This window comes from Phallusia mammillata, chromosome 7, assembly GCF_965637545.1.
Source record: "Phallusia mammillata chromosome 7, kaPhaMamm4.hap1.1, whole genome shotgun sequence".
NCBI classification, from domain to species: Eukaryota; Metazoa; Chordata; class Ascidiacea; order Phlebobranchia; family Ascidiidae; genus Phallusia; species Phallusia mammillata.
This window is the reverse complement of record NC_137258.1, coordinates 24,700,473-24,716,313: the sequence shown is the minus strand read 5'-3', so window position 1 is coordinate 24,716,313 and position 15,841 is coordinate 24,700,473. Positions and strand designations below refer to the sequence as shown.

At 35.6% G+C, this 15,841-nt stretch overlaps 2 protein-coding genes across 5 annotated transcripts in view; both read left to right on the top strand.

The window, feature by feature from the left end:
• The first annotated feature begins 1,652 nt into the window (after window positions 1–1,652).
• Window positions 1,653–9,246, top strand: LOC145238235 (uncharacterized). 2 transcript variants are annotated; one of them, XM_080101345.1, is made up of 11 exons: window positions 1,653–1,931; window positions 2,491–2,605; window positions 2,791–2,841; window positions 3,068–3,576; window positions 3,800–3,908; window positions 4,247–4,352; window positions 5,387–5,555; window positions 6,813–6,910; window positions 7,937–7,998; window positions 8,080–8,158; window positions 8,398–9,246. In XM_080101345.1, the coding sequence occupies exons 2-11, from the start codon at window positions 2,538–2,540 to the stop codon at window positions 8,407–8,409; spliced, it is 1,263 nt and encodes a 420-aa protein (XP_079957471.1). In that variant the 5' UTR covers window positions 1,653–1,931; window positions 2,491–2,537; the 3' UTR covers window positions 8,410–9,246. The 2 variants fall into 2 exon arrangements, with proteins under 2 accessions (XP_079957471.1, XP_079957472.1); XM_080101346.1 differs by having other exon boundaries at window positions 1,657–1,931; window positions 3,803–3,908.
• Window positions 9,247–12,555: 3,309 nt separating this feature from the next.
• The window catches only part of LOC145237247 (diacylglycerol kinase zeta-like), a 35,309-nt gene continuing 32,023 nt past the window's right edge, over window positions 12,556–15,841 (top strand). Inside the window, exons 1-4 of one of the 3 annotated variants that reach the window (XM_080100046.1) lie at window positions 12,560–12,702; window positions 13,173–13,371; window positions 14,407–14,445; window positions 14,723–14,827. In XM_080100046.1, coding sequence (XP_079956172.1) covers window positions 13,173–13,371; window positions 14,407–14,445; window positions 14,723–14,827 — 343 coding nt within the window. In that variant the 5' untranslated portion in view covers window positions 12,560–12,702. Of the gene's footprint in view, window positions 12,703–12,826; window positions 12,883–13,172; window positions 13,372–14,406; window positions 14,446–14,722; window positions 14,828–15,841 lie in introns of those variants that run through there. The other 2 variants (XM_080100047.1, XM_080100044.1) reach the window with 2 other exon arrangements.

Sequence of the window (15,841 nt, the reverse complement as noted above, 5' to 3'; positions counted from 1 at the left end):
AAATTTCTTCCAACTATGATTATTTGAGTAGATCATGGCTTAGGAATATAAAACGTGGTTTTTCATGTTTGTATTTTGCTAATGTTCGTAGGGTATGAACTTTTGGGTAAAGTCGTTGGTTTGATTTTCAACTGTTAGAGACTGCGTTACATGTTTTTGTAGTAAGTTTGTCTGGAAAATGTATTTGGGCTTTAAGGAAGCTAAGAATGCTTTACACAAATTTTAAGGGTTGTAATCCCGTCGTAAAGGTTTGTCTGTCACGTTGTGCAAAGCGGCAAGCGACTTAAATCTTTTAATCCAACAAGCAGTCCAATATAGTAACTCATACATTCATGATTTAGCTGCGGGATTCAGTGACAAATACCTTAATCACAGCGACAAGAATCGCTGGAAAATGCATTAGGGAGAATTTTTGTGAAACTGTTGGAAATATTTGAAGGTTGTTGTTGGTTTTACGCGACAAAGTTTGCTTGAAGTTGTCGGCCTCGGGCGGAGATGGAAATCTTTGTCGAATTTGCTGAGCTTGGCAATTTTTTTCGCAGGTTTCCTAAAACTCGGTTAGTTCTGGTTCCAATAAAAGTCGGCGACCATATGTTTCCCATGTCTGGCCACCGCCCTAAAACTGCAACCAAATTGTGACAAGTATAAAAACTCTGAATTTATTTGTCCAAATAACTTCCACCATGCATTTGTTTTCTCTGTGGTCGCAAAGCAAACAAACATTTGAGCAGAAATGACGTTTTTGCAAACTTTTAAAGCTCGAAATTATCCTTGTCACAATTTTCGAGCTTGTTATGCCCGCATTCCTGGCGCGTTTTGGTCAAAATGTCGTCGGCTGAACCGTTGTGAACATACACAACCCAACAAGTTGAATTGCAGCACTTTTGTGGCAATATTCGGTTCGCAATTCAATATTTCGCTTCACCCCACTACCGTTTCCGAAACTTGCTCCAAATTTGTACCTTTAGCGCGACGACCTTTGTTGGAGGGCGTTTGTGATTATTACGTCATAATGATAGCTCTGTTTCTGATCGTCACGTGATCACTTTGGTGCGGAAGCCGGTTTGTCGTTTACAATGTGGATGTTGTGATGAGACCGAACGGAATTTGTTTGTTTGTTTTTGTTGCTGATGGATTTTGCTGAGGTCGTTTGGCGCAACCTTGAATGTTTGTTTTTTGATTTGTTGCGAGAAAGTGAACACAAATTAAAACGCTATTATTGGTGAAAAATCTGTTGTTTTCAAGCGAGGCTTTGTTGTTTAGTTTTACAGAAGTGTTTTTTTCCATTACTATGCTTGTACTTCGTGTGTAGATAAAAATATTTTTAACAGTTTGGCGCAGTTTAACAAGTTTGTCGTTCAACTGGTGTAATGCTAAACAAAATACTAGTTGTTGTTTCAAGAACTTGTATTTTTGTTGACGTTTCGCCACCAGAACGGTAGAGCTTCTTTAGAGCAATGAATGATGTATTTGCGAGCACAAAAACGAAAATGCGCAAGCGCAGTTTGGCCCAGATTTGAAAAAAAAACATGAAGGTTTATCAAATTTCAAATTTTGTTTTTCATTAAAACAAATTCTTTAGTCGTTACATTAAAAGATTTCCACGCAGCACGAGCGATTCGCACCAGAAGCAGTAGTTTATTGAAGCAGCTGTTTGTTTAAATGGCAGACGCTTCCATCCCATGCGGCACGCTTTAATCTCCGGCGTAAACGACTAGAGCGTGACGCCCTTTAATTGGTCGAATTTGGCACGTGGTCCCAACACAAAGGTTCTTTGTTACGCAGCATGTGCCGTCGGTTGGATTGAAATCACCGTACTTTGTGTTTTGCAGATATACCCTAGAAAATTGTTAATTTATTTATTTGCTTATTAGTTTGTGCTGCCGGGCGCGATGCGATATTAAAGCTTGGCTTCGAGCACAGATTTCAAGGTGAGTTTGCTGTTGTTGTGATTTTCTTCATTAAATAAAACATTACTCCTTAAACGAAGTCGGAAGTGAAAAACAAAAACAAATTGTGTTTGATTCCAAAAACAAATTTCCAACTACGACACGAGTGACGTAGTAAAACGTCAAAAAGTTCTTGATTTTGCGATTAATAATAGCAAAGTCGTTACGGCCCCGCTCTCTTTATGACCGCACAGTTGCGTGCGCATCATAGTCGGTAATTGTGATGTCACAGAGGCTAATCACTCCTCCTAGTTTAGCGCGAACACATTAACGCAAATTAAAACGTCGGTTTCTTTTCTCCTAATACATCAGCAGGTTTTAAATAAGATTTTCAAACCTATAATTTGTTCCAACTATGGTTGTTCCGATCTTTTCATGTTTTTTATCATGGAAGTGCAAGATACAAACTTGCAAGTATTTTTTGCAGTAAATTCACACTGTTTTGCGACGGCGCCGAGTGTAGGTTAGAGATAAAAAAATACGTTAATCTCAATCGGTTTGACCACGAAATTATGTTCACCCCGTTTCGTGTGTTTTTCAGATCAAGATTTTTTGCGGACTGTGATTTTTGAGTTGCATGAGATTAAAATGTCTGAGATTTTGTCAAGAAAGGCGAGATGCAGAGAGATTGACCGTGTAACGTTGCCACGGAAACGGTGGGTTGTGTTGCTAAGTGTTTAGTAGAATATGGGAAAGTTTAATTTACTGGAAATCGATAATAGTATTGCTCTGTAGTGCTACTAAAATGCCTGTAGTGTTTTGTTGGGTTAATTGTCTAATCATTAGTCAACTATGTTCCACAAAATGTTGGGTTAAAATTTAATGATCAATTTATCTGCAGGTTCCAAAGAAAGAGGTTACACAGTACAGAGAAGGGATACATAAAGGACAGGTATGAGCAAATTGTATTTAAAATTGGAAAGAAAATAATATTGAATAACTGAGTTGCAGGTTGAAATCCCACTGCAGAGCAGATTCAGTAGTGAGATATATGTAACATAACAAACAATTTGCGATGAAGTCTTTAAGTTCAAGCTTTCTCTTTAAAGCAGTAAAGTCATTTCATTCATGAAAAAAGAAAAAGTTTTGCAAAAATTAGGTATAAAAAAATTTTTCAGACAAGAGCTGGAACTTCCGGTGTTCACAACCAACACCTCTACCTCATCCGACACCACAAACTATGCCCCCATCGGTCAGAATACCTCTCTTGTCACCACGGCAACCTCTCCTCCAGTGGTCACCACGGCAACAGCGGTGGTACCTGGTCGCATGTGCCTAAACCCGTACCAGCAATCTGTGAGACCTGCGCTATGCAAAAATTCCGACGTCGAGCCATCCGACCAAAGGAACTACCACTGCTCACAACTTGCTCCCCTTGTGATGCCAAAACACGATAATACAAGCGACGAAGAAATGATCGCTGATAGTCCTGACTCTGGTTTCGAATCCACGACACCCAGTGGAAGTTCACTTGTTGATTTTGATGAAAACTCGTCAAAGTCCGATAGTTTTGATGAATTGTTAAAAGAATCCATATCTCGAACACCGTCTGTGAATTCCAATTTAAGTGAGGACAGATTATGTTTGATCCCACCACCAAAAGCTGAGCCAACTCCTACTAAAAAAGGTAAAACACCAAAATTTTTCTAAATGTTTCCGTTTGTACTGGAAATATATGATGTAAAAGATAATAGATTGGACAATTTAAATCTGCTTGCATTTATTTTCAGGTTTAGTGTGTTTTTTTCTGTTACAACTTGTTTTGTACAATACATAAATTCTGAAAACAATAACATATGTCCATACATGTCCATACATGTCTGTTTAAACAATTTTCAAAATGTTTTAAGCAGTGCAAAAGAACATTTGTCTATGGGAGGGATGTCTACAACAATTTCCAACAAATCGTGATCTACATTTACATTTGACCACAGAACATGTTAATTCAACAGTTACCAGGTAAAATTCATGTAAAATATCAAACCTGAACAATGTTATGGTAAATTAAACTTTCCGATTTCAAAATGATTCCTTGTAGAATGATTACAGTTGTAAGCGCCCAATTTGTTATCTGTATAGGTGTCTTGTGTTTTGACATTAATTTGCTCATAAATGTAAATAGTAAACCAACTTAGTACTGCAGTTAAAAAAACAAACAAAAAATAGTTGTAATGTTCAACTTTTGTGGTTTGAAATGGCACAAAAGCAACTTGTCATTTAACTTCCAACCATCCAGTGTTTAAGTGTGCTGTAAGTGTTGTAGGAGTCATGTAATCCTTTTCGTGGTTGGTTTCCAGGTTTTGCTGCATGTGGTCGGAATGCAAAGTCTACCAGAAGCCGACGAGAAACTTGTCGTGTCTGCAGCAGCATATTCGCTTTCACACCGGAGTCAAGAGGTTTCAGGTAACTAACAACATTTATTGGATTTGCATTTCTGAAAGGTCTCGACCTCTCTCTTGTAAGGTTCTGGTATTATCCGTGCAGCTTAAACACAAAGCTGTTCTTTAAAAAAAATAGGATTGAAGTTTTTGGATGAAGTGAAATGAAAATAATGTTTTTACTGGCGGTTTATGCATTTGCAACTGAAATACCTATTAATGCAACAACCGTTTTTAAGCCTGTTTCACTATGTCTCCATTGTTGCCATGGTAACCCTGGTTGACAATGAGTAAAAGTGACATATGACCTAACAATGACCTTGTTAAATTCATGAAATTCCAGTCCTTTGTGTATTTCCCTGCAAATGCATTCTGTCGGGTTTAGATGTTGACAAAATGTAAATTGACCACAAAACCTGAAGCACACATCATGTGTACCAACCAATAAAATCCTACACAAATGTTATTGCTTGTAGTCAAACAAATTGGCCTCATGGACATTTACACATTTTACACCTCAAATTTCTCAGTGCTTGTATAAACCACAATTTAACGTGCTTTGACATTTTGCAATGATCATGGCAACTGGCTTAATCCATAAAAGAAGTGCTGAAAAGGTTTGAGAAATGGATAGATTTTATTGCAACCTTTAAGAATAGCTGTTGTCATCATTATTTTAAAGTGTCACATCAGGTTGAAATATGAACCCTGTACAAAGACTTAAATAGTAATTTAATCAAAAACATAACTACATGTGTGTATAGAATACATCATGCAGACATTTCAACAATCCCCATAGCCATCATCATTACAAAGTGTCAAATCAGCTTGAATTATAATTTACACAGGCTGCCAGGCATTAAAGAGACCTGTCAAAAACATAACTACATGTGTGTATAGAATACATCATGCAGACGTTTCAACAATTACTGTTGTCATTATTATTACAAAGTTTCACAGCAGCTTGAATTATAATGTACACAAGCAGTGAGGAGATTTGTGTTGTAAACGATCCAAGTTTTTGCGGTGAATATAAGTTGGTATTTTTATCATTTTCAGTGTTGGCTTGAGGGTTGTGACGCGAGTTTCAGTTCTCAACAAGGACTCGCTCGTCACGTGCCGTCACACTTCACTGATTGCAACCTTCCCAAAGCGAAACTTTCATCCCACAATGAACGGCGATACCTTGTAAAGCGCAGAAGAATTAAGGACAAAAGAAAGGCTTTAGGTGAGCGAACTTTAGTTTACTTTTCTTTGTTCTTAATTTAATGAGAAAGGTTCTAGCTGGAAGTTCTGTTTTTCGTATGTTACCAAAATTTAAACTTTTTTTACTTGTTTTTGATCCAACCATACGTACTATATCTTGTTGTGACTGAGAAACAAGGCTTAAATTACATGAATCTTACCAATGATAATAAACCGAAACGTCTGAACTACTTTAAAAAAATCAAGTTAAATTGAACTGTTTCAAATTCAACTATATATGTTACCAAAATTTAAACGTAAAAAGAGCTCTCTTTATGATCCAACCATACGCACTTTATCGTGTTATGACTGAGAGATAGGGGAAATTTTACACGTGGTTCTTTAATACGAGTTCAACGTTGGAAAGCTTCTACCAAAATAATCGAATCTCGGCTACTTCCACCAAACGCAGCCGAAATAGTGAAGTCACGATATTTTTATAGCGCTCGCTATTTAGATCACTGTTTATTTTTAAATTTCCTTTCAAGTCTTATGATGTAATAAACGTGCGCGCGTGTGTTCTTTGTGACGTCAGAAATAGTGTCTGGCCTGCGTTGCCAACCGCGCAACGTATCGTCCGCATCGAGCTACTTTTCTTCATGCGTTGTTACTCATTTCACGAGCAAGCCGCGATATCCATTGTTACAACGAGGCAGCGCTATTGTGACGTATCAATCCTCTTTTCGATGCCACTATGATACTAGAACACAAATTAGTTTTGGAACATTGCTTCTTGTCAGTTTAGAACAAACATTTTTAGAACATTTTTAATTGATTTTGATTGTTAGCACAACAATGGCTTTTATGCGGAACAAACCGCTTTATCTTCACCACATTAAAGCGAGTTGTTTCTTGGTATTATACAAACATGTATGCGTGTGACACGAAATAGGGTTTGTTAGTTTTTTGTGGATAGGCAGCCCATTATAAGTTGTTGTTAAGTGTTTAAACCCGGCCGCTGAGATGCTGGCACATTTTTGTAGGCAAGATGAGTTTAATACCGGCTTCAACAATAAACACAAAGTACACTAAGCTGTAATGAGATACACCGGACGCGAACACTTTACACTGGTGCTTCAGTATTAACCGGAATAACCTTCACTTTCACAGGATTGTTTAGAAACATTTGCTTTCTTATTTCACCGTAACAACCTTTCACAGTGTTTGCGGCAAATTATCGAAATTTATTTGGCAAATTTAACGCAATAATCACCCTAACGTTGTAACTTTTAACTTCCAGCCAACGTCCACGACTTCATTGACCAAAGAACTGTCGATACGCTTCTGACGTCACTAGTACAGCGCGAGAAAGTGACGTCATCAGATACTACGTCACAGGTATGTTTTAATCTTTCCTTTTGTAGTTGTTAATAAAAATGCATGTTAGGTATCAAATCTTCGTTAAAGTTGCATTTAAGGTAAAGGGCGGTTTGCCATGTTTTCGTTGTTGGTCTTTTTTTCCTTCAATAACTTTTATTGTTTTTATTCTGCCACGTAAAAAGATTTCATTTGGTTCTAACACTAAAAAGACAAAGCTGGACTTATAAAAGTTCATCTGAAAACATGTTTTTAACCAACGGAGATATTGTTACATAAAGTCGCCACCTTCTTAACTTAGGCAAACTTCGCACGAAAAAATGTTACTCGAAATCTTTGCTGCAAAACCCGGAATATTTTTGATCGGCCTCGTGGCAGGAACGAGCTCCTGACCTTTAACCCCTAGTGTTATCGCTACTACGGCTCTGTTACGTCATAAACCGATCGTCGAGCTACGCGATCATGTTCAAATTCTTGCAGCAAAATTCAGCTATTAGCTAAGCGAAAACGATCAGTTTTACCACAACTTATAAAAGTCGGCAGCGGCATTTTAATTTGAAATGTCAATTTTGTCGGTTTATCGTTTAACATTTTTATGTTTGTTATTGTTTGTCTTTAATCACAAAATAAAAATATTGTACCATCGTCTAAAGCGGAAGTTTTAACTGTGACAACATTTACCGGTCACTCAGTTGGTTTAAAATATTGAATTTGGTTTAATAAATTTAAAAAAAAACGGATGTGGTTTAATGGGTTTCACCCACTGCAGCAAATTTTGCGCTGGAAAAACGCCTTTACCTTTAAATTCCACACATAATTATGGTTCACATATTGTTTTTGTCCTTATTTTTTTTCTTTTTTCTGTCTAACGCTGGTTTGTAACGCTCGTTTGGTCAAGAAAGATTGCTTCAAATTTATTTAAATTTGGACAGATGCATGTTATTATCTCAAATTTGATTCTACTGAAGTTTGACCCCAAACGACCCAGCGGTTCACCCACAGACCCCTACCTATATGCTCCAAACATATTGTCTTTAATATTTGCAGGTGACTTGCAAACGACGAAATTTCGACGGCAGCTCGTGGTTTCTCGCTGACCCACTTTTTACGTAAGCTTAATTCCGCCTCAGGGCTCTTGTGTCGAGTGCAAAGATAAAAATGTAAATAAACGGAAAATTGTGCGTCTTCAGGTGGAGTAAAGTCGAGCAGGAAAACAACGGTGGGAAACTTTTCTTCGGAAAACCGCTTCCAAGATGCAGAAAACGGAAAGTAAGAGGAGTTTTAACATTTTTTTATTCATAGTTAAATGCGAACCTAAAAATGTTGTTTGAAAGGTGTGATTTTCACAACGTTCCAAACACTATGACGACTTATTGCTAGGTTTTTTGAAAAATACAATTTTGCAAAAAAATGTTTGAATTAATAAAGAAGATTTCACAATTTGGCAAACAACGGACTTTTTGAAAATAAATTATTAAAATGAAGTTATATTTAGTTTTTACTTGCAGGCGAATTATTGAGCCTCCGATGATTCTCTGGTGCCACCCAGCGACGATTTTGTTGTTTGCAACGTACACCAGGGGGCGCCACCTGTTCGTGGATTTATTTTTCTATTTTTTGGTCCAAAAACCTGATTAGTGAAGTTTAGCCAAATTCGTCACAATAGTCCAATTGTTTCGTAGCAATGTAGAAACAAAGCGATATTCTATGCATGTTCACCGTAACAATGCATTGATGACAGTTTCATTTCATAAAAATACAAAACTCAATTTTTGCAGTTTTGTATTTGTGATATTTGTGTGCGTTTGTAGCCCAGAAAATTTTCGTGTGAAAACTTTGTTTATCGACTTTCTGGATTTTTTCAAACAATTCGGAATTTTGAAATTATCGTAAAGATAGTAAACTTTGCTCAAAACGGTCGTGGTCGTATTTTGCTACTGTGTTATAATAACTGCTCGATACAATGTCACTGGAACGGTGGCAAACTTTATTTATGCTCAAGAAAAAATATTTTTGTGATAAATTATGGGCAGAGTTTCGTATCAGGGACCTTCCCTGCCTCACATTCCTTATATGGGAGCAATCTATGATTTGCTTGAAGTTTTGTGTTTTTCTACTTCGTTCGTTCGTCGGTCCTTTGTTTATTTTTCCGGGTTCGACTTCGTTGATCTCTTTGTCTTCGCGTTCTTCCGTTTGTGTCGTCATCATTGCGATTCGACTTTTCGCGCGTAGTACTGATTACTGTTCGGTCTGTGACGTCATGGAAGTCGATTGTGACGTTGCTGCTTTCCATTTTCCCTCCATTTTTTTCGTGTAGATTTTGATGGATTTCAAAATAAAACTTCTTGAAAAATGTAGCGTACTGCGAAGGTTTAAAACAGAAAATAAACAGCGACACCGGAAATTAATGCGTTATTGGCGCAAAAAAGTGAAGGTCACAATTGCTAGAGCAAGGTCAAACGCGCTGCAGCTTCACACAACTGTTAATAGCAGGTTAAGTTACAACAGTTAGCTGTGCAATACTGCACATTAGGAAAGATGAAAAATTCGGCCATTTATAAAGTGTAAGTTATGTCAAGTCGGCTTCTGTGCTGGCACCGGTTTTCCCGGGACTATTCCTCAGTGCGAAAAGGTGGCAACGTTTGACATTCAAACCTTTCAGCAAAGGGAAGTCTCCAGGCCTTATATCCGCTCTCAGCAGTGAGAGGCCGAGCTGTGGTTATTTTGATAAGTGTCTGAGGAAAGCATGACATTATGTGGGCAATGCAGGTAATACGAACGTGTGTGTGCATGTGTTCGTGCGCATTCCTGATCTTTGGTATTGTAAGCATTGTTGACAATGTTTGTTGCTAGAAAAGGATTGCATTGTTATTTGTTTCATGTCTTTAAAAAGAACCTAACAATCTTCTTAACAGCATACCAGATTTTGAGACTTTGAATTAGACATGTTAGAAAGGATTTAAAACTACCCAGAAAACATTTTTAGCACCCTTGAAAGTTGCAACGGGTTTAATATGATTTTGTTTTGCCTGAATCTGAGCTTGATGCAAAATGTACAATAAGTTGTTTTAGGCCGACTGCTCTTGTTGAGAAAGGTCATACATTCACCCACAATCTAATAAAGTTTTGGCAGCTGCTTGGCCGTTTTCAATGGGAACGTGCTGACACTTTTATTTGCCTGCTTACTATTTTTGGGTGTCGATGGAAAAGTGCGATAACGGCCCAAGTTTCACACCTTTATATTTCAAACTTTTTTGCAATTACCTTTTTGATTTAACGTAATCTGCGTCACATGTATGTTGGTCAGCATATATTTGAAGAACTACCGTAATAACTTTCAACTTTTTCATTAGTCCAAACTTCAATGGTGGGAGGTTGCAATCACTCCCAACCTCCCAGTAATAATAACTGCAAATGGCGCGACCCCAATCATACTTTAATCGTGTTTTTACATTAATTTTTAATCACGAATTTTTTCTGTTGATTGCTGGTTGTCCCTTCGGAGGACTGCATTGATTTTTATCGCACAGTGCGGAGTCCTACAGGAGAGTTGTGAAGCAAACGCGCATTTGTAAGTCTACTCTGCCAAGTTATCGCGAAAAAAATAGTTTGGACCCATTTCAGCTGGGATTAGAAATACAAAATTATTTGAAAACTTGTTTTTTGGATTGGTGCTACTGTTATTATTGTTTGTTGGTCAAAGGTTTCACGAATGTAAACTCGTTTCTTTAGTAAAGATCCTATATTTTTTTTTGTATTAGCATAGCAGTGACTGCATTTGACGACTGAAATATAAACGTGTGCAAAAAACGGCACAATACCTCTACTTTTTGTTTAAACATTGGTCTAAAAACCCAAACATTCGAAAAAGCGGTATTGTTTAAGTTTCTATTATATACGGTAGGTTCTTACTAACTTTTATTCTAAAGAGAAACAAAAACTAAAATGTTAATGTTTCTTCTTTTTTAATTGGGGTATATTGTCTTTTGTAACACAAACAACCCGCGAGATACATCAATCAGCTTAGTGCTTAAAAGGAAAAGCGTGTAAAAGTGTTGTTACATGGAAAAATCGAAAATCAATAAGTTTATCCTCACATCGATCGAAACAACTTCCCGGTGACAGATGATTTGTGCGCTGGTGCGTAAATGTGAAGTGAAGCGTGAGATAGTAAACACAAGTTTGACGGCAGGAGAAAATTTTGAGGGATTTCTTCAAAGTTTGAGGCTTTGAGCGAAAAAATAATGAGGTTTAGGGGGGCCTGACGTGCCAGCTCAACCATAACAGCGGCTTTATATTGTTGTGCTGTGATTTTCGTTGTAGAGAGAGTTTTTGTGTTGCTTGGCTGTGTAATATTTAAGCTGGCTGCTTTGTATACATCTACATGAGCTGCAAATATTGTGTGGGTGTGTGTGTGTGGGTGTAATTACTGTGAAGATCTTGAATGTGTGGGTAGCAGTTATTATGTCTGTTGATTTCACTGATGCATTGTCTCTTGGAAGATTTCTGCTTGAAAGACTTTTTACTTTGCTTTGTTGCGTGTCGATTTAAAAAGTGTGTGTTACTGAACACAAAGTGCAAATGCAATCATATCAGGTTACTTGTTTGACTTTACCCTTTTTATTCAAACACATGGAGCAATTTCTGTTTTATTATGGTTTAAGATACAAAACGTTTTGTTGCCATAAAGAACATTTCTTAAAATAGCATAATGCATTTAGCGTAGCAAATAGTGTAACCATTGGAAGCATAACTTCATGCTAAATATGTTTGATGTGCTAATATTGTGCAAATAAATAATACTTTTTTTGAGTTTGTTTTTGTGATGGTTGTGTTAAACTTATACTATTTTAGATTTGGCTAACTACCCCTTTTTGCAGGTTAATATGGCATTTGTACATACACTTTAATGGCAACACAGTAATACCAAACCAATTAGAATGTGCTATTATTCTGGTTTGTATTTAGCAATTTAAAATTTTTAAAAACATTTTCAAGAAAAGAGCTAATTTTGTCATGTGGATGACAAAATATAAATCATATAAATCCTTTGATGTTTTGAAATTTTGCTGGAGAGGAATGAAAAGCAAAACATAATTTTGTTGAGGATTGATTGCGATTGTAATACACAACTGCTAATGTAAACCTCCTCTCAGAGATATAGTGCGAATGGACATAAATCAATATTTGCTGTGACAATGCAAGGGGTAGAAGGGCCTGGTTTTTCTTTTATGTCCAGAATACACAGAACAGGTTGAGGTTACTTATTGAAGGTTTGATGGTTGTAATGAATAAATTATGCAAGCTCTGTAAGTGGAAACTGCAATGTTTAAATATTGGCATGAATAAATTATTGCAATGCTGTGTTAGAAGTATGTTTTTTGACTGTTGGTTAGAAAAGAATGTGTATTCGATGGAATAAGTGAGAGGAAAATTTTATTAGCTGTACAAAGCAATAAAATAGATTGTGTAGGCAATTTTATGAATGGAGTGTGATGTCACCTATGGTTGATCATTTACTACAAAAATGCAATGCAGTATTTTTAAAAGGCTCATTTTTATGAATCACCTATGCTGCTGAATATAACAAGTTTTTTACTATTTATTCTAAAACTGCTAACACTTTTTGTGTTTAAAAGTGTTGTGGTTATTGTGTGACCGATTAAAACTTTTTGTTTACAGAAAAAATCTTAGGTTATGTTGTAAGGGTGCCTAATTTTTTTAAGTTGATAAAATGTCAAAATGTGGATGAGAAGTTTAAAATTGGATCTCACCAATCTTTTGTGGCTGAGCTCAACAAAATAACTGGCAAGGTATTAGAACTTATTTGTTTGAATAAAAAATCTCTGTTTTGGGAAAAGACTAGTGTCCTATATTTAGGAATAAAAATCTTGCAAAACATGTAACAGCTGCTTGTGAGTCATCACTTTAATGTAAACAAAAATTCCGACATAAACTGCTTCAAGAAATGCATTGCTCAGCAGACATTTAAGGTATCTATGCGCAATAATTCAAAATGTTAACAGCTTTTACAATATTTTTTTGAGGAATAATATATATTAACATATTTAATTAAAAACATTATGGCAAGTATAGTATGAAATTTTTGATAGTGTAACAGTGTTTAATTGCATGATTTCTGTATTAAAAAAAATAAAATAAAAAATCTTTTATAAAACTTTTATTATCCAACATTCTTAAATGATGATCGAAAATAGAGTTTGTTTTTTAGTGCAACAGTGTTTAATTGCCCTTCAAGATTTTTTTATGTCACCACTCACAGATGATGATAGTAAAACGCAAGCGCAAGGACAAGAAGATGTCCGACCCGGTGATAGATGTCACTCGTACGGATGTAAATCTGATTCAATCTCCACTTCATCTGCCAACACATATGTCAGAAAACAATACAAACAATAATGGCATTGGTGGAGGCAAGAGAAAGAACTACAAGCGGTTGTACAGTGAAGAAGCTAAAACCAGTAAGTTTGTAGTGTTATTAATCCCATGAACTAAAGTATTAGAATTTCTCTTTGGGTATGCTGTTTGTTAAGTTTTTCTGCTCCCCTTGCCAAAGGTTTTGCTTCTATTTATGTAACACTAACACAGATTTGAAAATTAGCTCACTGAAAATCGCATTAAAATTTGCATTAATCGTAACAAATGCAGTTTTGGTTAAAACATTATTATTGGAATATATTTACCTTGATGTAAACTTTCTTTCATGTTTTTAAACAAGTTATATATATATTTAATTTTTTTTGGGCTCGACTTTAACTAAATTGTAGTATTTAAGCAATTATGGCTTCATATCTTACCCAGTGTAACGCTTTGAAGCCAGTAGCATGACACGAAAAACTTTGTTATGGTCACGATGTGGTCTACTCAGGCATGTAGTTTTTATCCATAGCACCACAGCGCAGGCAGTATTGCGAATTGAGAGTCTGTGGTCAGTTGATTAATGATAGCATCACTATTTCCTTTCCTACTATCGGTGCTGAGGGAGACAAAACAATTGAATAACTGGCACCATTGCTATTTAAGTTTTGATAAGGCAACTTCTGTAATATTTTGTAATATGTTTAGTTGAGTTTGGTGGTTTAGATAGTTGGGTTTTCAAGTGTTCTTAATGTTTTGTCTATGAGCTTTTTCTTAACTTACAAAAATTGCAAAAGTGCATTTAAAAATCTTCAGTAAAAAATGGGAATTTACAGTTGCAAGAATTTAAGTTTTGCAAGTGGATTGCTTTGGCTACATTGCAGCAACTTGTGTTAATTTGGGCCACTTAAAACTTGTTGCATCTGTAAACACATGCTTAAATGGAATTTATGTCTCCAGGCAATAATTCTTGTGTTAGGAGACTGAAGTTAATTTATCTGCACTCTGCAAACTAAACCTTATGTTAGCATTTGATTTCTCATTGAAAGTTAACTTTATTTGTAACTTTAAATTACTGAGGAATATATTGACTTTCACTACCTTTGGATATTCAGTGAATGTTTGTGTTTTGTTTCCAGACAATAAATCTGGATTGCTGAAGAAAACAAAACAAAAAGGTGTTTTTTTGTTGGTTCAATTTTTTTTTTTTTAATTTTGCTTTTATATGTGAAAAATAATAAAATGCTTTTTGTGGGTTTATTTTTAAAATTTAAACACTAAACTAAACACAATAAAATCTTTACTTGAAATTTTTTTTGTTCCGTTTTAAATTGGAAAACAATTTCTCCCTTCCTAATGCATAAAACTCAACAACATTTATCCCTAAATAGAATTCACTTAACGGAGACAGAGTGGATTACTGAAATGGATTTAACACCGTATTATTGATTTCAGGATCTTTGGACAGTCTGTCGGACAGATTTAGTCGAGCGGGCTCGGAAAGTTACAGAAACAGCGAAGATGCAACAAGCTCGAAAGATTACGGTGCAATAGAAACAGGTAACTATAAATCAATAGAAATTTATGTACAAATATGTTGTATCCAAGATTTTCTGTGTAGATCTTATGAGAAAAATAAGAATAAAACTTCACATGAAAATGTTTGTGTTTGAAAGATATTTGAAATTTATAAAATAATAATTTTTTTGAGATCATTGTAAATAAATAAATTACTAGATTGTATTTCCTTTTACATGAACTAAGTAATTTCATGGTTGTGTTTGTCCTTTATATAATGTTTTTTTAAATATAAGGTTAATGTGGTGCATCATATTCATGTTTTAAATTTAAATCACCTAATTGAGATCCAGCTCAAAAAAGGTGCTTAGCTGGATTAAAGTGTTTGATGCATAGCCTTAAAATACCTGTTAATCTGTCCCATGGAACCACTGTGAGCCCAAAATACCTCCTTCACTGTTAAATATGACAGATGAGGAAGATAAAAAAAACTCACTGTTCTAAAGCCAGCCAACCTTACAATAAATAAATTCATCACACAACTAATCCTATTTTAAATCCCATCCTATTTAAAAGTTCTAAAGCAAGTTTAAAAGTTTGTAAGCTTAATATAGTTTTCTATAAATATCACTTACTGGACGGGACTTATAAATATTATATTCTGAACATGTATTTTTAACTCATAACACGATAGGTAGGTGTTTCCTAACAGCAATAAACAAATTCTCATCATAACTAGCGATGAAAACATTCGGTTGACTTGTGATAAAATACTAAAGTTGATAACTTAGAAGCATTTTGTAACATCAATGGCTTATTTATGGAAGGTATTTTTGGATAAAAAGTAACAGTTTGGCTGAAACTTTCACACAATATGCAAGTTTTTAAATGTTTACAGCAATGGGAGCGATGTTAGTAGATGGAATTGTTTTGGTTTAGTGAAGCGCTGTACTGTAAACTATGACTAACCCAGTGCCATCCTGCCAGCATCTATGTATGTGATTTAGGAAATAAATGAACAATGCCTGACTTGTCTTAGCCGCACAGATTGTAGTA

Excerpts from the sequence above, each read along its gene's own strand:
- LOC145238235 (XM_080101345.1), top strand. The coding sequence starts at position 2,538 with ATGTCTGAGATTTTGTCAAGAAAGGCGAGATGCAGAGAGATTGACCGT. Across the intron at positions 4,353-5,386 it reads CCGGAGTCAAGAGGTTTCAG|TGTTGGCTTGAGGGTTGTGA; the intron begins GTAACTAACAAC and ends TATCATTTTCAG. Across the intron at positions 7,999-8,079 it reads CTCGCTGACCCACTTTTTAC|GTGGAGTAAAGTCGAGCAGG; the intron begins GTAAGCTTAATT and ends GTGCGTCTTCAG.